This window comes from Tenrec ecaudatus, chromosome 3, assembly GCF_050624435.1.
Source record: "Tenrec ecaudatus isolate mTenEca1 chromosome 3, mTenEca1.hap1, whole genome shotgun sequence".
Classification (NCBI taxonomy): domain Eukaryota; kingdom Metazoa; phylum Chordata; class Mammalia; order Afrosoricida; family Tenrecidae; genus Tenrec; species Tenrec ecaudatus.
The window spans coordinates 167477948-167500440 of record NC_134532.1 but is presented as its reverse complement, the minus strand read 5'-3'; the positions used below and the strand labels follow the sequence as shown (position 1 = coordinate 167500440).

Genomic DNA, 22493 nt, shown 5'->3' with positions numbered 1-22493 from the left:
GGTGAACCCTACAGGGCTGGGCAGAACCATCCCTGTGTTTCCGAGGCTGTCGCTGTTTCCAGGAGCAGGAAGCCCAGTCTTTCTCCCTCTAGACTCAGGAGGAGGAAGCAAGCTATCGCTTCTCGTGGGTTGGAGAGGAGGGAAGCTTGGTAATGGACAAAGAAAACCTTGATTACTTTCTGCTGGCCATTTGTTCTCGAAGCCTCTTGAATCCTGAGGCCTCGAAGTTCTGAACCTTACAACATCGGCTTTCTGTGAGGAATAACAGGAGCCCAAGTGGCTTAGCAGGTTAGCCCTTGAGCTGCTTAATCGCGAGGTCAGCAGTTTGAAACCACTCCATGGGGGGAAGAGAAGAATCAGAGTCTGGTAAACTCGCAGGGGCAGTTCTGACTTGCCCTGGAGTGCCGCAGTGAGTCGGCATCCCCTCAACAGCATCCCCTCGACTTCCGTGAGGAGTGATCTGAAGCGCTTGCCCTGTGACCGGTTGTATTGACATTGGCTCCGCGGGGCTCTGGTCACACCCCGGAGGCAGGTCTGCGATGGCACCTCAGAGACCACATGCCCGCACTCCAGGAAGCGGACGGGGATCATAAAAACATAAGTGATTCCACCCTGCTGGAAATAGAGAAACAATCAAAACTAGGTATGTTGAGATCCTGTTATTTCTATGAGCAGTGAGACACAGGTTTTCAACGGTCTGACCTCATAATTAATGACTTTCCCTGAAGCAGCAGTGCTGTTGGCCCAGGAAGCAAACTGTGAGCCGGGAAGAGGGAACTGGCCGCCAACCCCGGCACTGTCTCCTCAGCTGGAGTTGGTCTCAGCTGGCGTTCCCAATGACTTCACAAGCTTCCTTCCTATCGTGATGTATTAAAAAACAAAACTCAAAGACTTTGCTTTTTGAGACGGGAGACGGGCCCATTATCATAGAAAATGTGAATTTTTTTGAGTGACTTGCGCTATAACTGTATCACCCCCAAAAGCCTGTGCTTTATTTTTTCAGTCGACTAAGCAGTATGGTCCTGGTAAGTCCTAGAAATAGTAGCAACTTGATTAACTTGCATGAATGCTTTGCATTTTTCCATGATAAGGTCATGCCGGAATCGATGCTTCCTAAGCAGTGTCAGAGACGCCTCCTCTTAGGCTCCCGCATGGAATGAGGGGGCTTACTTGCATCCAAGGCATGTATGTTTGGCTTTGTTTTTAATGTCTGGAATGGTCCTTGTGCCTATGCGTGGGTGTGTATTCATTGAGTGAGAGAGAGAAAGTGTCTAACACTCACTTGGCATTACATGTTCTGGCAAACTGGTTAACCACCGTTATTAAGACCTTCCTATGAAATGAAACTTTTTTCTGGAATGCCTTTTAAACAACAACAAAACATTTTCCCAAAAAAAACCCCAAAGCTCAAAACGTTTCCCCCTGTACCTTAAGATACGTCCCAGCCCAGGAGACTCTTAGAAGGCGCGTGTGGCTAGGTTGCCCTCTAGTGTCCACACGCCTATTCCCGCTCCCCTAAAGGTTGCTTGGTGTCTGCTGAAGAGAAGTGAGTGGATGCAGCTGGAGCAAAATGGGTCTGCTTTCTGAAGGGCATGCATCTCCCACCTGCCATCCTGTCTGCGGCGAACGATCACACTTTTCAAAATCAAGATTTCCCCCTATTTTTTTTGGCGAAATTACACACAGCAAAGCCGGCGCCCATCCAACTGCCTCTGCATATAATGATCAGTGGTCAACGGGTTCGGTATTGGGCTGCTGACCAGCAAGATCAGCTGATTGGAATCACCCGCCGCTCCTTGGGAGAAAGATGAGGCTTTCTACTCCAGGACAGAGTCAGTCTCGGAAACCCACAGGCATAGTTCTTCCCTGCCCCATGGGTCAGTAAGTCGTAGTCAACTTGGCCGTGGTAAGTGAAGTAGAGTTGGTTATATCCGATTGAACTTGTTTTTTTTCTTTCATCTTTTATCATTGGAGGGTTTTTTTCCGTTTTATTGGCACATAATCCCCATCAGACCATCTGATCGAACTTTTTGAAAAAAGGAAAAGATGTACTCGCTCTTTTGTTTCTGAGCATGGAAATAAAACCATGTTCATGATGAAAACAAAGTTTAATACGCGGGGCAGTTTAGAGACAAAGATAAAGTTCCCCTTTGTGAGTGGTGATGCAGGGGAACCATTGTCCACAAAGTCAGCAGTTCAAGTCCCCCCCCCCCACGCGGCTGTGCAGGAGAAAGATGAGACTGTCCGCCCCACCCAGAGCTGCAGCCTCAGAAACTGTAGGTAGGGCGGCGACGAGTCGGCATTGACGCAGTGGCAGTAGAGTTGGTTCGGTTGATTTGATGCCAGTGACTCCATGGAAAGGAAGAAGGGTTGACCAGGCGGCTGCCACCACCGGCCATGGGTGGCCTTGAAGGGGGTCATTTAATGTCTCTGAGCCTCGTTCTCTGCATCTGAAAAGGGGAGGGGGCACTGGGAGGGGTACTTATAAAAGTCCTCAGGCCCCTTCCAGGTTTTTATAAATCGGTGGTCTGTACAGAATCACTTGTCACCCACTGCGGTGCTGAGTAGGAGCCGCGCTAGCACAGTAGTTCAGAGCTAGGCTGCTGACTGATAGGTTGATGGTTCAAACCCACCCGCGACAGAAAGACCTGGTGGCCTGCTCCCATAGATATTTTTGCCAAGAAACCCCACTGGGGGCAGTGCCACTCTGACACATGGGGGTGGCAGGGAGTCGGGATTGACCTGATGTGCCCAACAGTGGCAGGGCACAGGCTACCTGTAAATTCCACCCTTGATGGTACTCTGCCATGGAGTCGACGGTGACTCATCGCGACCCTAGGCATAACCTCGTCACCTAGGGCTGCCCTGAGCCAAGGGTCAGGGAGGGAGGCTGTGGATTTGCGATCAGGTTGGAGGCTGGAAGGTCGGTACTGCCTGATGAAAACACTCAGGCCATAGCGCAGTCTCGGCCGGCAGGCAGTGGTTGGAATGGCGCTTCCTTTCTTGGTGCCGTGCATGTTCGGCTTACAAGGGAAGTCCTCCCTCCTCTGCTTGGATGCTAATCTACCACGCCCAGCTCCTCCAGGTGAGGGCTTTGACACCCAGTGCGGCTGTCGGGAACACAAGGAGGAAGCATCCGGGGCAAGTCCTTCACACAACCCAAACCGGAAGGTACCCCAAGTCCCCTCAAGAGAGAGCACCTTCCTTTTCCTTGCGCTCAGACGGGTTTCAGGGGGAACGTGGCAGAGTGAGTGCTGCCACTTGAGTCTGATGTGCTTGGAATCCCGCCTCCCCCCCGTAAGAAAAGCCCTCATAAATATGAATGCGCATTCCTATAATACCATTCCCGGCATTCCATATTCCAGCTAAAATGGCCCCGTTTGAATGAGCAAAATAGAGTCCCTTCTAGCGCACCGGCCAATCTCCACAGTAACTCCATTCATAAACGCAGGCCCCGTGGAGTCTCGGGACCAGCACAAGCCTGCCTCCCTCTGCCGGTCACTGTGGCCAGTAGAAAGAAATGGCTGGCCCTGGGGGCTGAAGACAAGGGTGCAGGAGTGCTGGTTTCTCCCTCTGAAACATGAGGGCAGCTCATCGCCCCAGACTGGCCTTCCCTGTAGCTTCAAACCCAGCTCCTTCCAGGAGCGTGCCTGGATTGTGGGCGGGAGTCAAGTAACCTAAGGGCTTCCCAGGTGTTTTTGTTTGGTTTGGTTTTCATTCCTTATGTAGCCGGTTTTCCATTCACACAGGGACACAAGATTGCCCAACAGGCTTTTCCAGGAACCTTGTAATCAATAAGAGGGGGGTGGGTGACTGTAGAGTAAGAATTGGCTCCGTGGCACACTTATGAGGTCTAAATACAGGCATGTATATATGTCAATACATTTATATATAATGATAGGGAATAGCTCTGCGTACGTGTGTTTATTTATAAAGTATTACACCAGCAGATGGGCATCGGGCCTCCACTCAAGTACTTCCTCAACACGAGAACACTTTGTTCTACTAACACGGCACTCTGTGATACTCACCTCCCTGACACAATCACTGAAGCCAAAATGGGTGCATAAGCAAATGTGGTGAAGAAAGCTGATGGTACCTGGCTATCAAAAGATATAGCATCTGGTGTCTTAAAGGCTTGAAGATAAACAAGCAGCCATCTAGCTCAGAAGCAACAAATCCCACATGGATGAAGCACACCAACCTGTGTGATCATGAGGTGGCAATGGAATCAGGCATCAGACATCAAAGACATAAAACAGAACAAAATTTTTAAAAATCATATCAATGGGAATGAAGGGGAGGGTAAAGTGGAGACCCAGTGCCCATCAGTAGTCAATTGGACACCCCTTGTCAGAAGGGCCACAAGGAAGAGATGAGCCAGTGAGGGTGCAGTATATCACTGACAAAACACACAACCTTCCTTTAGTTCTTCCATGCTCCCCTCTTCCCTGTCCCCACTATCATGACCCCAATTCTATCTTACAAATCTGGCTAGACCAGGACTTGTATACTGGTGTAGATAAGAGCTCGAAACACAGGGAATCCAGGACAGATAAACCCCTCAGGGCCAGTAAGGGGAGCAGTGATATTAGGAAGGGAAGTGGGGTGGGAATAAGGGGGAACCGATCATAATAATCAATGTATGGCCACCCCCTTCCAGGGGAGACGGACAGCAGAAAAGTGGGTGACAGGAGACAGAGGTCAGTGTAAGATGGGGAAAAAAAGAATTTATAAACTATCAAGGGGACATGGAGGGAGGGGAAAATGAGGAGCTGATACCAAGGCCTCAAGTAGAAAGAAAAGGTTTTGAAAAGATGGTGACAGCATGTGTACAGATGTCCTTGACACAATGGCTGTATGTATGGGTTGTGATAGGAGCTGTAAGAGCCCCCAGTAAAATTAAAATTTCAAAATAAATAAACAAGGAAAAATAAGAAGTGTCCCAACAATCCCCCTCCTTTCTGGCCGCTGAAGGAACTGACTCAGGTAGGAGAGCCTGAAGGTCGGTCCCCTGACCTTGTTAGCCACTAAGGCCTGCCAGAGGCCCCTGTCTCAGCTCCAGGTCCGAGGGGCCTGCCCTTTGTGTGGGCAGGTAGGCAGTATGCAGCCCCCCCTGGCCCTCAACCATCATTTCTTCGGTAACCTGCTGCAGTGAATGCTGTGGGGCCAGACCTGACCTCCCCTGGCTTCCCTGCTCCTGAGGCAGGGGTCAGACAGCCTCCATGCACCATCCTTCTTACCTCTTCTGACACCGGTCGCCCTCCCACGGCACACTGCCGCTATGCTGGGTTCAAATAACTCGTTGCCAGGGCCACACGCAACTCACACGCCCAACTCACCGTGATGGGGCTTATTAGGGAAGATAACAGGTGACCACAAGTCAGGATCAACAAACAGCGTGTTAGTCCGAGTAGACTAGAGAAGCAAATTCATAGACACTCGTATGTGTGTAAGAGAGAAGTTTCTCACAAAGAGTAATTAATTGTACATTAAGAAAACAACCCAGTCCAGATCACGTCCATAGTCCAATATTATCCCATAGGTCGATACTAGTCCATAAATTCCTTTTTCGATTCCTAAGGCACATGCAATGATGCTGAATGCAGGTAGTTCACAACCCAGTGGGTGGAAAGTCTTGTGGATCCAGTGGTGGTAGAAGCATCTCGGTGCTGCCGTGGGTCTCCACGTGGCTTCTCCAGCTCCAAGGCCCTGGCTGCCATCAGCCTTCCTCCATGTGGCTTGTCAACAGGAATGTCTCTCAGGCAATGTGTGCGTGTGTCCCACCTCCAGCGAGCTATTTGGCTCCTTAGCGCCTCCACAGGAGGTCATCAAGCTGCCACCTGAATGGCAGGCTAGATGCCACCCCTCCACAAATTGACACTAGATTATGTAACTACCACAAGCGGTAAGGATACAGTCATTGGTCAGAGCAACACCTCTCCTCAGTCAGCAGCCAAGTCGCTCTCTGGTCCTCAGCCACGCGGTCCCTTAGCTGCTGCCTCTTTGGGCCAGGAAGCCAGCTTACCTGTCCCTCTGTCTCACGGGTTCACTGTCACATGGGACAGATGAGGAAAAGGTGGCCCCAAGTCTCCATGCTGCTCCTCTGAGTCTCAGTGACACGGCCTCGAGTGCCTCTGGTCTTGTCCTCTGCCACTTCAGACAGATAGCTGGACCATGCTCCCCAGTGACCCCGGGCTTCCTCGCTCTTACACACCCAGGCATGGCTTGACTGGAGGTGTGGGTTTTGTCTTTTAGTCAGCCATACCCCAAAAGAAAAGAGTGGTGTCCTAAGTCACACCTTTTAGGAAAGTAGAGTCCAAAGAGTCCCCCCAAAGAAACCAAGGGTGTGACTTGGCTCACACCCTCTCTTCCTAAGTAGACTTACTAAATTAAGCCCACCTTCCTCCTGCCTTTTAGCAAAGCGGGGATCTCCCTCTAAGGTGTGATTCTCACAGCAGGCCTAGAGTCCCAAACCATCATACATCCCCCATCATGGCAGGAGGGCCAGGTGAACTGATGACATCTCACCTGGGTCCTCCCCTCCTCCTCTCCATTCCTCCTCTGGGGCGGAATCTCTCCTCTGGGGGGATTCTAGAGCCAGTGATGTGGTTGCTGTTAGGCTGGACACACCTGACATGAATCAGTCCTCTGATAGGCATGCGTCAAAGTTGGCTGTCCCTGCTGCCCTGCCTGTCTCCCTGTCCTCTGTCCCCTCCTCTCAACTCACCTGTGTTCTTCAGCTCTCTGCCCCCATTCTCAGTGTGTTTCCCGGGCGCCTTGATTTCTGACCTCTTCATTCCATCTGTTTCCTTCTCCATAGCCCCCTGTCCTTACCCCTGGCAGCCATGACTGTTGTCCCGTCTCTGGAGGTGTCAGGGTCAACTGGGTTGGTTGTGTTTCTTCTGAGCCTGGGATTACATTTTGCCCTGTCCCCATTTCATCTCCAACGCATAGCGATGGATCGGCATCCCAGTTCTTAAAAATCACCTAATGAGGTGCCGTGTCCACCCATGAATTCTGCCTGGTGATGGTGGCTGGCGGGACATGCTTCAATGGCTGGAGAAAGTCAGGCCAGCTTCCTCCTCGGCGCGTTGCTGCAGAATTGTTCTTTGCACATGCGGACAGAAGACACCCCCTCACCTCAGTCATTCCCGTGCACAGGGAAGTGGCAGACCCCAAGGAGAGACAGTCCTCCATCTGAAGAACAACCTGAGTGTCCTGTAGCTGTAGGCCTCGGCTCCTAGAGAAGGGATCGTTAGACCGGGCTGGGCTGGTGCCCTCAGGAACCCCCCCCCCCCAAAAAAAAAAAGTTTTCACCAGAGACCCAGGAACAGTTCCCACCCCTTCTGCACTGGGTCCCATCCCTCTCTCCCAGCTTACTCCCCTTACCAGAGTAAGCAGAGCCTGTGGCTTTGTGTCCTCTGGTCTGACTCCCTGGGCTGCTGCTGTTCTAACCCTGCTTGTGTCTTGATCTGGAGAGAGTAGGTACTAACTGCCGCTTCCTGCCTGCCATGCTTCCAGAAGGTGCTCTGGTCTGACCTTCTCCCCGCACTGGCTGAACTCCAACTGTGGTGTGTCCCTTCCCTGAGGGGCAGCAGGGAGCCTGCTTGGCTGGGATGCCAGCAAGCCCTCCAACAGGCCCTGGCCTCCCTGCAAGCCTGACTCCGCATGCTTGGGGGCCTGGGGTGCTGGAAGAGAGGTGTCCTGGGTTCTTCTCCCAGGTCTCTGAAAACTCCCTGTCCACCATGCAAGAGGACTGAAGGGGAGGTGGGTGACGGTGGGTGGATTGGGCTCCACTGAGTGAACAGGGGAAGGAGGTATTTTTGGTTCTCTGCTCAGAAACCAAGTGAGGCCCCCCTCATCTCTTTACTGCTACTCCAGTAAGAAGCAAGCAGAGTCCCTGGGTGGCCCTAACTAGTACGCACTCAGCAGCTGCTCACCAAAGGTTGAAGGTTTGAACCCACTCAGCAGTGCCTCGGAAGAAAGACCTGGCATTTGCCACCAAAAAGAAAAAAACAGCAATGGGGCACAGCTCCACAGTTGGGTCCTCAAATCCATTGCTGGTGACCGTGGAAAGCAAGCATCATGTCAGGTTCCTGAGAACCAGTGGGGGGGAGGGGGGGTGCCACCACGTCCGTTCCTACAGACAACGGACGGAAGCACCGCCCGGGCCTGCACCGTTCTGTCTGAGCCCATTGTGTCAGTCGCTGCGTCAGTCCACCCCCGGGCCTTCCTCTCTTCTGATGCCCCTCCGCTTTACCAAAGCGTGATGCCCTTTTCCAGGGGCAAACTACGTCCCGAAGCCCTGAGATGAAATCTGGCCACCCTCGCCTCTAAGGAGCACACTAGCTGCGCTTCTTCTGAGACAGATTTGCTGGTGCTTCTGGCGCCGAGGTCCACGGCACTGTGGTTTCCCTTGCCAGCACCCTCCTCCAGAGGCATCGCCTCTTCTGTGGCCTCCAGACAGTGGAGGGCAGTGACTCGAGCGCCCTGTAGGCCACTCAGGGTCGATAAGCTTGGGCCAGTCCCTTCTGCCCGCTGGACCTGCGGGCTTGTTGTTCTCTTTTTAAATGAGGGGGTTTGCTTGGGTAATTGTTCAGGTTCTTTGCAGCTCTTTGGAGTTAACTATTAGCCAGATTTAAAGATCAAATGCCAGAGAATTGAAGACAAAGAAAGCATAAAAGAACTGTGAAACCTTAGTCCTTGGATCGAGACCACAGAAGATGAGTTTGCTCCCCCTGGCTCTGGGGCAGCACCGAGAGATTTGGGGCTTCCTCAGCTCCGGGGAGGGGGCTGATTACTAGCTTCGCGTGGGGAGAGGTCAGGGGTGCTGTTAGACACCCTTCAGTGCAGAGGACAACCCCACAACAGCGAGCTATGTGCTCCCAAAGGCCCATAGATGGAACCAGCAGTTGGTGTGATTGTGGATCTATGGAGCCAGCAGTCTCATCAGTGACCCTGCACCCCTCTTTTTCCCCTTGGACGGCATCCTCTCCTTTCCTCGTGAAGCCACCTGCCCTCTCTTAGCTCTTGTTCGCTATTGTGCGGACACTGCCTTTCTCCAGGGGTCTTTTCCCGTGTCGAATCTGGTCTTCTTCTTGTTCCAAGTACGACTGATCCTCCTAGCCCCTTTCCCTGTTGTCTCCTCCCTTCACCCTATTCTTTTAGTTATCGTCCCACCCCCACCCCAGCAATCAAACCTCCCTGCCTGCTTCTCAGTCCCCATGCCCCGTGCCGCCCCCACCCCCACCCCAGCCCGGCCCTGCTGTGCCTCTCTGTGTCCTGTGATCCAGGGGACAGCTGTAGCATAGCAAACAGGATGTGCTGGTGTGGGGACACTGTCGTCCTGGTCCCTTCCACGATTCCAGGATTGCTCATGGAAAGGTGACCTGCTGTCTCCTGGTACCTTCCTCGTCTCGGCAGTGACACCCACTGGGAGCAGAGCAGCATCTTCTCGGGCCCCGATACATAGAATGCGAGCTCTCTCTGAGGTGGGGTCTAGGCTAGGGCTGTGAGGAGGGTGGCCCAAGTGTGATTCATCGAGGGAAATCGGAAATGTCCTGAGAGGAGATGAATGCCTTCTTCTTGCAGCCAACTTGATTTCCCCATGGTTCCTGCATCTCCTGTTTTCTATGTAATTGTACTTTGGAGGGGGGAAGTGCATCTCTTTAAGTAAATATACAGGTTAAACAACAACATAAAATGGGATGGTCACATGTTGCTGTTAGAACCCATTGGGTTGGTTGCCACCCAGAGGGACCCTGTGCACAGCCCAACTAAAGAGTGCCCTGTCCTGCCCGTCCTCACCTCCATTGTTGCGTTTGAGCCCTCGTCGCAGCCACTGTGTCAATCCCTCTCCTTGAGGGTAATTGTTTTTCTTTTTCTGCTGACCTCTGCTTTACGGAGCATGCTATCCTTGTCCAGAAACTGACTTCTCCAGAGAGCATGTCCAAAGGACGTGAGACTAAGTCTCACCTCTGAGGTGCATGGCCTCCCTTCTAAGGTCCGCGGAATCCGGCTGTCCTTCTTCCGCCAGCGAGCTATTTGTTTTTCTGATGGCCATGGGACTTTCAGAGTCTTTGCCAGTACCAGAATTCAAATGTAGCACCTCTTCTTTGGTCTTCTTTATGCCTCGTCCAGCATCCACGTGCAGATGAGGGGGTACCATGGCTTGGGCAGGCACACCTTATTTTACAAAGTGACCGCCTTGCCCTTTAAAGAGGTCTTGTGCAGGAGATTTACCCAAACAAGACAATGCGCCATTTGATTTCTGGACTGCTGTTTCCATGAGCATGGCTCGTAGATCCAACCCAGATGGCATCTTGATCACGTCTGCCGGGCCCGTTGTGAGGATCTTCATTTTCGTGATATTGAGTTATGATTCATACTGAAAGCCACCGTCCTTGATCTTCGTCAACAAGTGCTTCAAGTCCTTCTTGTGTTCAGGCAGCACATTCCTGTCGGCTGCGTCTCCCAGGTTTCTAATGAACTTGCCTCCAGCCCGCCTCCTTCCTGCAGCACATCGCGGCTGATGTGCTCTACATACAGATTGAATAGACATGGTGAGAGGGCACAACCCTGACGCACACCCGTCCTGATTTTAAACCACGCCGCACCCCTGCTCCTGCTTGCACAGCTGCCCCCTGACCCGCAAACAGCTTCCACTGGAGCCCCAGGCGGAGTTCGGGAGCTGCCATTCTTCAAAATGTGATCTGTAGTTTGCTGTGATCCACTCAGTCATCACTGAGATCATCCTAGCCGTCCCAACATTTGGTTTAGGAATTCGATCTCAGTACCCACTGGAAACATTGGCCTTTCCCAGAAAAGAGGCAGCTGGGTGGGAAAGATCGGGGCCTTAAAGAGGTGGACAAAGGAAGTGACCAGTGACCTTCCTGGGGGACAGCATTGAGGTTTCTCGGTGTGGTACGGAGTGGAGGAGTCAGGTGTGCCGAGCCTGGACCTCAGCGATCCCGAGCCAGGCGGGAGCACCTGGTCCCAGGTAGGAAGGAGGCCCTGCTGCCCTGCCTCAGAGCGCCTCTCCTTTATCCCGCTCCAGCAACAGTTGGGCAGGAACATCAAGTTTGGGCAGCCGCCACCCAACACCATCCCCATGAAGAAGGCAGACAGCGGAGACGCTGGCTTAGAAGAGGACCTGTTCCTGACAAGCCCCATAGAAATTGTGACTCACCAGGACCTCGTCCCTTCCGACACGGAGAACAAAGTAAGGCACACACACACACACAGAGTGACCTGGTAGCTAATAGGCCTGAGGGGACATTGACCTGTAGAAAGAATGTCCAGCTGCCCCTGGACCTGCACTGGGGTGGGTAATGTGGGAGAACTTCTGCTAATACTGAGCAGCCTAGCATCCGTGGGGTGGGGGGTGCTCCCTAGGTGGGGCGTGTCTCCACAAAGAGGGTTCTTTCACAGATGCCCGCTGCTCTTCAGCTGGGCCACCCTAGGGGGGCGGGGGGAGAAGCAGAGACGGTCTTCGTACAGGCTCTTCCAGGTGCCTTCCCCTGGCCCTGGCTCGACTCCCCAGGCAGCACTGTCTTTCCTGCCGACCCGGCAAGTGGTGCCCAGGCCCCTGCTAGCCAGCCACACCCCTGTCCACACCGGGTCTCAGGCTGAGTTCCATGAGGACACACTAGGCCTAATGCATGGACAATACCGCACCCCCGAGACTTAGCCAGTGCCCCGTCTAGCAAGGGCTCCTGAGGAATGACAAATGGAAAACAGAGCAAAACAAAGAGCCCAGCTTGCTGCCATCGAGTCAGGGCCGACTCATCGTGACCCCGGTGTGTCTCCGAGATCTTAACCATTTACAGGAGTAAAAAGCCTGGTCTTTCTCCTGAGGAGTTGCTGCTGGTTTTGATCTGCCGACCATGCAGATCACAACCCAACTCGCAACCACGACACCACCGGGCTTTTGGACTAATGCAACGGGAAATGACAATAGGAAGCAGTCAGGGCTCCGTAGGGCAGGACCGATCAGACAGGCCAGCCTCTAGGCCACAGGCACGGGGCAGAAAGACACAGTCCAACACTGCTCTGTGTTACAAAGACCCTTCTGCACCTGGCACTCAGAGGAGACTGAGGCAGGGCCAGGAGACGTTTCTCATCAGAGACAACGGTGAGACCCCTCTGGGGAGGACCGGCAGCACAAGAGAGAAAGTGGACGTTGTGGTTGTTCGGGCTACCAAGTCCATTTCAGCTGTGGACAGAGCAGATCTGCCCGTAGAGTTCTCTTGGCTGTAATCTTGACAGAGCAGACCTTTGCCCCCCGACAGGCGCTGCTCGGTAGCTTCGAACCACCAGCCTTTCAGCCGTTTCGTGCTTACCCGTTCCAACTCACAGCCACCCTGACACTGTAAATGGTTAACTGGTGGGCAGACAGTCTTCCTGATGGGTGTGAACCACCAAGATTATGGTTAGCAGCCCAGTGCCTAAGCCGCAGCGCCACCAGGGGCTCTTTAAACAGTAGGGCCTTCCTAGGGCAGGCTGCATGCAGTTACTGCAGCCTGGCTCACCAAGCCTTGTGCCTGCCTTTCCCTCCTGGCAGCTTTGCCCTCGTCCAGAACTTTCCCCTTGGGCTCTCCCTGGCTGGCGCATTTGCCCTTGGGAGGATGGGGAGGGTGGCTTTCTTTCCACCTTGTCCCGGCAGGTGGGGGCGGGTGAAGGCCGCCTGCCTGGAGCAGCGCAGGCATGCACACAGAGGGTGGAGGCAGTGCGTGTGGCATGGCCCTTCCAGGGAGGGAGTTACTGAGCCGCAGCAGCCCCTGGGCCTCAGTGTAAAGCCTGCCCAGAGGAGGGGCCTGTGCCGCACCTGAGGAGGTGGGCCGAGCCCTCCGTGTCTCAGGTAGTCCTTCGAGAGGCTGCACATTCTCAAGGTGTTCCGTGACTCCTGCTGGCTCCTGGCAGCAGGTTGACCCTGGTGCAGGGGTGCGAGGGTGGCCCGGACACCTGGTGGTTTGCCCAGACCTTCCTGTCCCCGTGTTTGACTAGAGCGTTCTCTCTGTTATTCCAGTCCAGTGATACGCCAACTTCCCTCAGTCCTCTGACTCTGTCTGGAGCCGGAAATGAGATGGAGGAGAAGGTAAGGCGGCTTGAGCCGATTTCTTTTCGCTTCCTTACTTTGACTTCTCTATCTCCTTGTCGTGGCCACCTCTGGCCTCCCTCTCCGTTTCTGAAGCAGCATCCCTGCGCCGTGGCCTTCAGTCCCTTCAGCGTGCTGCTCTGTGGCAGTGGGTGAGGCCTCCCCAAAACCGCTGGAAGCAAACTCAGCTCTGAGAAGTAGCGCACCGCCAGCTTGCCTGTGTGCGGTGCCTGTCATTTTTGTTGTCGTTAGGGGCCAGGTGTTAGTCCGAGTTGACTAAAGAAACAAATTCATAGACACACTCATGTGTACAAGAAAGAGCTTTAGATACAAGAGCAATTGTGTATGAAGAAATCATCCCAGCCCAGTCCAGATCAAGTCCATAAGTCCAATAGTAACCCATAGGTCCCATACCAATCTATAAATTCCTCTTCAGACTCAGGCAACACACACAATGACACCAAGTGCAGGAAGATCACAGGCCAGCGGGTGCAAAGTCTTGTGGTTCCAGTGGCCATGGAAGCATCTCAGCACTGGTGTGGGTCCCCACCTGGCTCCTCCAGTTCCAGGGCTTGGGCTCCATTAGTGTGTCCCCCATGTGGCTTGTGAACAGGAATGTGGAGCAGAGAGGAAGACAGGAGTTCCAGAATCCTCAGGAGAAGACCAGACCCACACAGAGAGAGGTCTCATTGGCTGTGAACTGATAGACAGGCTAGACTCCACCCCTGTGCTCAAGTTGACAGGAGAGTACGCATCTGCCACAGGCCATCACAGCAGAGCAGAGAGCTCTTGGCCATCCTCTGTGAGAGGACTGTTGCAGACCCCGTGTCAGTTCATCTCCTTGAGGGCCTCCCTCCTGTCTGCTGCCCCTCCACTTGACCAAGCCCACGTCCTGCTCCAGAGACTGGTCCCGCCTGAGAACATGCCCAAAATAAATGAGACACGGGCCCACCAGCCTCACTTCGGAGGAACATTCTAGTTGTGCTTCTTCCAAGAGCGATGTCTTTGGTTCTTCTGGCTGGCTGTCGGGCTTATTCTTGGCCAGCACCTCACTACTTGCTCAATGTCCAACCTCCACACGCGTCAGGCGCCGTTGGAAATACCGTGACTGCAGTCAGACACACCTTGATCCTCCAAGTGACGTCTTACCCTTCAACACTTTAAAGCAGTGGTTCTCAGCCTTCCTAATGCCTCAACCCTTTAATACAGTTCCTTGTGTTGTGATGACCCCCCCCAACCGTAATATTATTTTCGTTGCTATGTCATAACTGTAATTTTGCTACTGTTATGAATCAGGCGACCACTGTTAAAGGGCCGTTTGATCCCGCCAAAGGGGTCGCGGCCCACAGGTTGAGAACCACTGCTTTAAAGCGATCCCGTGCAGGAGATTTACCCAATGTGATAGAGCTTTCGATTTCTTGACTGCTGCTTCCGTGGGTGTTTACTGGGGAGCCAACTCGAATGAAAGAGACTCCCCTTCTGTTCAGGGATTTGAAAAAGAAAAACAACATCAACCCCCAAAAACCCCAAAACCTTTCATGTTTTTTTTTTTGCTGAAAACAAACAAATCCTTTTCTGTATTCATTTTAAACTGGGGTGTCACCTACAGGAGTCTGGGGAACTCTCTGGAAACTGTGTGTCCCTCTTCTGGGGAGACTAATCTGCTCCTAGGAGAACTTGTCTCCTGCCCATAGGCATCCAGGCCTCCTCCCGCCATCTGGCAGCCAGGACCCTGAGCAGCGGATGCCCCCAGTCTTGTGAAGCTGTGGCCCAAGAGAGCTTCGACAATAAAGAGGCCCAGCCGGACTAACTCAGGAATGAAACATAGCATTTAAAGCTCAGCCTTTGCCTGCTGAGCTGTGCTTCCATCTGCCACATTTGGCTTCAAGTCCTTTGACTCTTGAAGGGGTGGGACTAAACGTTAGCTCGTCCCTTTTCAACAGCACGTCAGAATTTCACAGTGATTGGAAAGATAGTCATAACTAAATGAGAGCTTGCTAGAAGGCCGAAGCCTGAACTTCTGGGCAGGGCCGTCACCAGTTAATATTTACTGAGCGTCTGCCTGGCTCCCAGAGCTGGCTTGGCCTGTTATCTTCGGTGCCTGCATTTGGAAGGGAATTGCAGAAACGCTGGCCCTTCAGCTAGACCCCAGGGAGGCTACTCTTGGAGCAGGAGCAGAACAGAGGCAAACAGGAAACTCTTGCTGCCCCTGCGTTCTGCAGAGCTGCCTGTGTGGCCAGACGGGTGCCCCCTGCAGCACCCGGGTGTTGCCAGACCAGGAGTCTTTTCCCCACTGCACCCCTGGATTTGTTCTCTTGTGGCAGCAGGCCTTTCTCCACCTTCTGCAGTGTGGCCGCTGGGTGCAGGCTGAGACGTGACGTCCCTGACATTCTGAGCGTGCACAACTGAGGGTGTGTGCCTTTGTGCATGGGTTCCAAGGCAGGTAACACAACTACATCTGGAGCTGCCCTCGCCCAGCAACCTCCTCCTCGGAAGCAGTGCCCTCGGCCACGCTGGCACAGCTGTGCACTGCCTGCACGTAGTCCCTGGGCACACTCGTTGCTCTGTGACTTGGGAGTCATGGTGCTAAGACTTTTTGCTTCTTGAAAACGTCTTGTCCTCATGGTAGCTGTTAGCCTCGACTGCGCCTCCAGTCTTGCAGTACGTGTTTATTGAGCACTGACTTAGGGAGATTCGCTGCCAGGGCACCAAGAGGGCCGGTACAAAGATGAAGAAGACAGACTCCCTGCTTTTGAAGGGGTGGCATTTTGTGTGGGAGATAGGTGTGTACTCACAAGGCCCCAGGTAGTGGGAAGGCCCTTAAGAGTTCTTTTTTTTTTCCCTTAAGAGTTCTTAGAGACCATCTCGTCTCTCCATTTTTGGGGGATTAAAAAAAATTTTTTTTCTTGGCATGTATTTCACTTATCGTTACAATTTAATCATTCAACCACATTAAGAACAACTATGCAGTCATCGCTAGAGTCAATGTCAGAACATTTTCTTCTCGGACTCATTGCGGTTGACTCCCCATTTCCCCACCCTCCCCCGCCATGCCACCAGGTAACCATTAATTCCGTGCTGTGCCCATAGTTCCACGCAACATGGATTTCATACACAGAAAGCATGCCCCCTCACCCGAAAAAGAAATGAAACAAAACAGAGAACACCTCAATAGAAAAGAAAGCAGAAAATATTGAAAATGAAACAACTTCAAAATGGGTCCGGAGGTAGATCAAATTATCAGGCATTGTAATGTACCCCAACTGCACCTGCCATCATTGACTTGGCAATGCTCGCTGTCTGATGGCAAGGCTGTTCACACCCCTGGACTGTGTGCAGAGGGGATTCACCAGGGGCTTCGCCCATGTTCAGACGCCGCAAATGGGTTTTGGCTTCCACTGTCATCCACAGACTTCTGCAACTGGATATTCAGAATTGAAGCTCTGATACCAATCCCTCCTTCAGATTTGGATTTTATTCTTTGCAATTCTTGGTTCACACTGGATGGTGTGCTTCTTCCATGTGGACTTAGTTGAAGACCATGAAATAATTTAGGCTTTGCAGAGCCAATAGTGCGCAAACACACAACTACCCCCATCTGAGAATAAAGGACAACATGCATGCCAGTGAAACTGCATTTGCCAAACAGACCAAGGGCAAGATGTGCCCCCCTTGATCTAGCTTAAGGGAATGGTGGTGGGCTAGTGGCAGCACTCTCAGCTTCCATCAGGAGACCCCTCCCATCAAGTCCCAGCCAGTGTACCTCAATGTGCAGCCAACTCTCCGTGAAGGGTTGTGGGGTTGTTTTGATGCCAAACAGGTTTCAGTGGAGCTTCCAGCCTAAGACAGACTAGAAAAGAAGACCTGGCACGCTCCATGCTTAAAGCAGCCAGCGAAAACCCCATGGCTCAAAACCACTTGATCTGTAACCCACCGTGCAAGGGCAGAGGGACCCACCATCATTTTGCCCCTTTCTGCACAGGTTCTACGGCACCTAGCAACAACAGTAAGATGGAAAAATAAATTAATTAATTAAAAAAAACAAAACAACAGTAAGATGATCTAGGCCAGTGGGTCTCCACCTTCCTAGTGCCGAGACCCTTTCATACAGTTCCTCATGTGGTGGGACCCTCAACCATAACATTATTTTTGTTGCTACTTCATCACTGTCATTTTGTTACCATTATGAATCATCATGTAAATATCTGATATGCAGGAATTTTTCATTGTTACAAATTGAACATAATTAAAGCACAGTGGTTCATCACAAAAAAACAATATGTAATTCTATATTGTGAAATATTTATTTCTAATGACAAATAAATGAGATGTTGTCTTGAAGCATGGTGTAGCATGGGTAACAGTCTTCACGCCGGCTACTCGTAGGTGGGCCTATCTACAAGTAGGCAGACCCACCTGGAGACGGATAGAGGAGCCGTGTCTCGGTTCCTAAGAGCATCGGGAAACATGTGTTTTCGGATGGTCTTATGTGACTCCTGTGAAAGGGTCGTTGGACCCCCAGAGGGTTGCGACCCACAGGTTGAGAACCGTTGATCTAGTGTAACCCCGGACTGTTCCGAGTAGGAAGCTGTGGCCCTGGAAGTTTAACTGGCCTTCACAAGCTACTACACTGGCAGAGTGCGTTTTCAAAGCCAGGTCCTTTCACTCCAAGCCCAGAGCTCATTCCCTGTACCACACGGGCCCCAGCCCTTCTGCTCCCTGGGTTGCCTGGGCCAGGCTCCAGGAAATGCTGGGATTTGGGGGCATGAGCCAAGCTGACTTCATCTTTCAACTTCCCCCCTAGGTTGGCCCCGTGAAACCGGCTCGGCCAAAAAGGCACCTCTCTTCTGCCGGCACCATTGAAAGTGTCAACCTCGATGCCATCCCGCTGGCCATTGCTCGCCTGGACAACAGTGCTGCCAAGCACAAGCTGTCCGTCAAGCCAAAAAAGCAGAGGGTGTCAAAGAAGCACAGGCGGCTAGTCCTGGTAGGTACAGCCCTGCCTGTAGGGACCAGGTAGGTCCCTTCTCCGGATGTACATGGCTTCTACCCCAGAAGCCAGCGTAGTGGTAACCCCACAGAGAGAAGCAGGTCTCTCCCCATTGAGCACTTGTGCGTGGCGATGTACAAGGGCCGGTTGACATCGGAGAGCCTTCCTGAGATGGCCCCCTGCAGTAGGCTGCTGGACCGCAGTGGGAGAGGCTGCCCTGAGGGGGAATCCAGATACTGGGTTTGATTGGCAGCAGCCAGGTGGCTCACCTTTCCTTGGCCCTGGCTTAGCAAGGAGCCAAGTGGTGACTGTAGGGTAAACTGGGACTGCTCACCGCACGGTCAGCAGTTCAAATCCACCAGCTGTGCTGCGCTGGAGAAAGACGGGGCCTTCTACGCCCATAAAGAGTTACAGTCTCGGGACCTCAAGGGGGCAGTTCTACCCTGTCCCATAGGCTCCGTGAAGGTTGCCTGGGGTGGGGAATGAAAGCGCTAATCCTGTTTTGCCTTTCCAATGTTAGGATGGACAGAATGAGCACGCAGGCCTGGAGAGGCAGCCGCCCCTGGACCAGAACGGCCACCCCGGGGAAGACAAGCACATGTGGCTGGAAGAGGAACCAGAGCCGCTGGAAGAGGAACCAGAGCCGCTGGATTCTGAGGAAGAAAAAAGACGCCAGGAAGAATACTGGCAAGAGCTTGAGGCCAAGTGCAAACGGCAAAAGGCCGAGGCCGCAGAGAGGCGGCGCCTGGAGGAGCAGAGGCTGCAGGCCCTGGAGAGGAGGCTGCTGGAGGAGGAGGCCGGGGAGCCGGGAGAGCGGAAGGAGCCAGGACTCGCGCCGGAGGAGGTAGCGGCGAGGACCAGGCAGCTGGAGAGGCCACGGAGGGCCGAGCTGGGTGGCCCAGGCGCTGAGAACAGGGAGAGCGCTGACAAGGAACTCCCGGAGGCAGAGGAGCAGCGGCGGCGGCCGAACGAAGACGAGGCCCTGTGGCTGGAGGCGCAGAGAAGGCGGGAGGAAGAGGAGCGGTGCGGGGCCGAGCTCAGAAGGCAGGAGGCTGAGAAGCTTCTGGAAGAGGAGAGGAAGCTGCAGGAGCGGGAGGCGCAGAGGAAGCGGGCGGAAGAAGAGGCCGAGCAGCGAAGGCAGGAGCAGCTGGAGGCGCAGAGGCTGCAGGAGGAGGAGGAGCAGAGGAAGCGGGAGGAGGCGCAGAGGAAGCGGGAGGAAGAGGAGGAGGTGGAGCAGCGGCAGAGACGGCGGCTGCAAGAGGAGGAAGACAGACGGGCTGCAGAGCAGCGAAGGCAGGAGGAGCTGGAGAGGCAGGAGGAGGCCAGGCGGCAGGAAGAGCTCCGGCAGCAGGCGGACCTGGAAGCGCAGAGGAGGACAGAAGCCGAGAAGAAGCCCCAGGACGCCCCACAGAGACAAGATGAAGACCAGCGCGGAGGACAGGACAACGCGAGGCTCAGAAAGCCCAGAGCAGGCCCCAAGGAGCCCGGCCCGGGGCCGCAGCCAGCCACGAAGCTGCAGGGCAAGCGGGGGCGCGCACACACTCCTGGAGACGACCACCACGCGTGTCCGGAAACCAGGGAGGAACCTAAGCTGGAAGTGGCCCCGACCGGAGAGGGGCACACGGAAGAAAGGCCTGCTCTCATGGAGCAGCAGGAAATGGTCACCCCCGAAGCTGAGCAGAAGGTGGAGGAGCTCAGGTGGCGAGAAGTGGACGAGAGGCAGACCATGCCCAGGCCCTACACCTTCCAGGTGTCCTCTGGGGGGAAGCAAATCCTCTTCCCCAAAGTCAACCTGAGCCCAGTGACTCCGGGGAAGGACGCGGGACTTGTGCCCACATCCCTTGAGCCTAAGGCCCAGCAAACCAGCTCAGCCCCTCCGGCACTGCCCTCGGCCCTGAGCATCCCCCACACGGCCATCCTGGTCACGGGGGCGCAGCTCTGCGGCCCGGCTGTGAACCTGAGCCAGATCCAGGACACAGCCTGCAAGTCTCTGCTGGGCTTGTCTGAGGAAAAGCAGCCTGTCGAGCTCCCCGCTGGGGAGAGCCCACCCCGAGCCCCCGGCGACCCCCGGGCGGGTGGCGGGAAGGCCAGGCCCCCACAGGATGCGTCCAGCAGCAGCACAGCACTGGCCGAGTGGGCTTCCATTCGGTCCAGAATCCTGAAGAATGCCGAGAGCGAGCTGAGGCCCGGTGAGGAGCCCCCTCCCAGGGGCCGGAGTGATTCCCAAGGAAACCTCCGGAAGACCCCTCCGGCCAATGCCAAGTTCTCCATCATGCCCGCCTGGCAGAAGTTCTCCGAGGGCGGCCCGGAAACCGCCAAACAGAATGCAGAAGCAGCAGAAGGTGGTCGCAGGAGATCGGGCCCACGTCCCACCGAAGAGACCGAGCCCCCGCCCACCCCCACCACCCCCGTGGAGGCTCCTGAGCCCCGGAAGAGCCCTGAGAAAGGGGGGGTGCCCCAAGAGCCCACGGACACCACTGAGGGATGCAAGTTTGCCAAAGACCTTCCATCGTTCCTGGTTCCGAGCCTCCCTTCCCCTCCACAGCGAGCCGTGACCCAGACAGAGCCCTTGAGCACTTCCGAAAGCCAGTCCCCAAGTGGCACCAGGAAGTCAGACCACACCGGGGCCACCGGAGGGGAGGAAAAAGCTTCGCCCTTTGGAATAAAGCTGAGGAGGACCAACTACTCCTTGCGCTTTCACTGTGACCAGCTGACGGAACAGAAGAAGAAGAAGAAGCACAGCTGCTCCGGGGACAGTGCTGATGGGGGCCCGCCCGCCCCAGAGGGCACGAGCCCAAGTGGAGAGACCGGGACAGAAGGTGTGGCTCTCAAGCATGGCTCACCCCTTGCCCAAGAAAGGAAGCAGACCCTGGCCACCCGAAAGGACTCTGCAGAACCCCTTTCTCAACACTGCCCACCTGCGGCCCTGCCTGGACCCCTACCATCCAACGGCCAGAGCCCAGGTGCAGATCACAACAAGGTAGCAAACAAAATGCTATTGCTGCAGAAACCAGCTCTGGCTCCCAAGCCCACTAGCCAGACCCCACCGTCCTCCCCACTCTCCAAACTAAGCAGGCCCTACTTGGTGGAGCTGTTGGCCCGACGGGCAGCCAAGCCTGACCCGGAGCCCAGGGAGAAGGCCCAGGAGAGCCACGACACCCGGACACCCTTGACACCACCCCCCGGGGAAAGGAAGGGGCAGAAGAGGGGTGAGGAAGAAGAGGTTCCACAGAGGAAGAAGCCCTCTTCCCCAGCTCTGCCCACGGCCGGCCAAGAGAAACTTTCCCAAACGCCCGAGGCTGGGAGGAAAGGTATGCGTGTGGGTCCGGGAATGGTACCATCCTGTCCAGCTCGTGGTCAAAGTCACTTCCAAAGCCAGAAAGGCCCCAAGTCCAAAGTAACCAGTGGAGCTGCTATTGGGAGCACCTTCCTGAACTAGAGGCCCACCCTCTTTGCCATTCCCCCCAAAACCCTCGCTCAAGAGCCAGAGTGATACTCGGCTTCTCTATTGATTCTTTAGAATCACTGCCCCAGCTGCCACAGGCTGCTGCAGCCCACTCACACTTGTCAGTGCCACTGAAATTATTAACACAAGGCAAACGTTACAGGTGCCAACACCTATCCCAACCAGTGGTTCATAGCCTTCATTCCATCTTCTCTATGCCATGTACCATTGCAAGAGGGATGTGCAGTGGCGAGCAAGACCAGAGTCTCCAAGACCAGTGCAGAGTTCTGGGGTCTAGAAGGAGTGGCAGCCCCAAAATGAGAGGTTAAGAGACATCAGGCATGTTCCTGGGCTCCACTCCTCAAACACTCTCCTAAAGTATTTGGCATGAACCTAAGAGGACGCAAAGTTGATGTCTCAGGTTCATGTCAAATGTTCTTCAAATGTTTCAGGTCTCTCTTCCCCACCACTGGCCCCACCCCACCTGCTTGCAACCCTCCCATAATAGGCAGGCGGTTTGCATGCCTGCTTTCCTTGCAGCTGGCCCTGGGATTCCTAAGAAGAGCCCTAGGCGACTGAGTAATCACAGCAGCAAAGCCAAGGAAGTTCTTCCTGTTTCTTGAGGAAAGGAGATCCTCTGAGGTGATTCTAGGGAGGGACCGTGTGCGCGTTTGTTGGCATTGTCTGGGCATGAAGGGGATTTTTGCAGGACAAGAACTTTCTTGGGGAGTGCTTGTTTTGTTACCTTCTGGAAGACGCTGTTAATCTTTTGAAATGTTCCCCTGCCTTGTTTGGTTTTCTAGATAGATTTTTTTTTGATCAGCAATTTCCAGATCACTTCTCCTCAGGGTTCTCTGTCCTGCTGGACAAGAGGCCCATTTTAAGTCTTAAAATTGCTTTTGTATCTTTAGCTTTCGCGGTATCCTGAAAGCCCTCTCTCTGTTTGTATTCATATCCCC

At 54.0% G+C, this 22493-nt stretch overlaps 1 protein-coding gene across 1 annotated transcript in view; it reads left to right on the top strand.

Annotated features, from left to right (window-relative positions):
- The window catches only part of CRACD (capping protein inhibiting regulator of actin dynamics), a 154753-nt gene that overhangs the window by 117827 nt on the left and 14433 nt on the right, over positions 1-22493 (top strand). The window contains exons 4-7 of the mRNA XM_075544285.1: positions 11060-11224; positions 13031-13099; positions 17904-18086; positions 18610-21400. Coding sequence (XP_075400400.1) covers positions 11060-11224; positions 13031-13099; positions 17904-18086; positions 18610-21400 — 3208 coding nt within the window. The remainder of the gene's footprint in view (positions 1-11059; positions 11225-13030; positions 13100-17903; positions 18087-18609; positions 21401-22493) is intronic.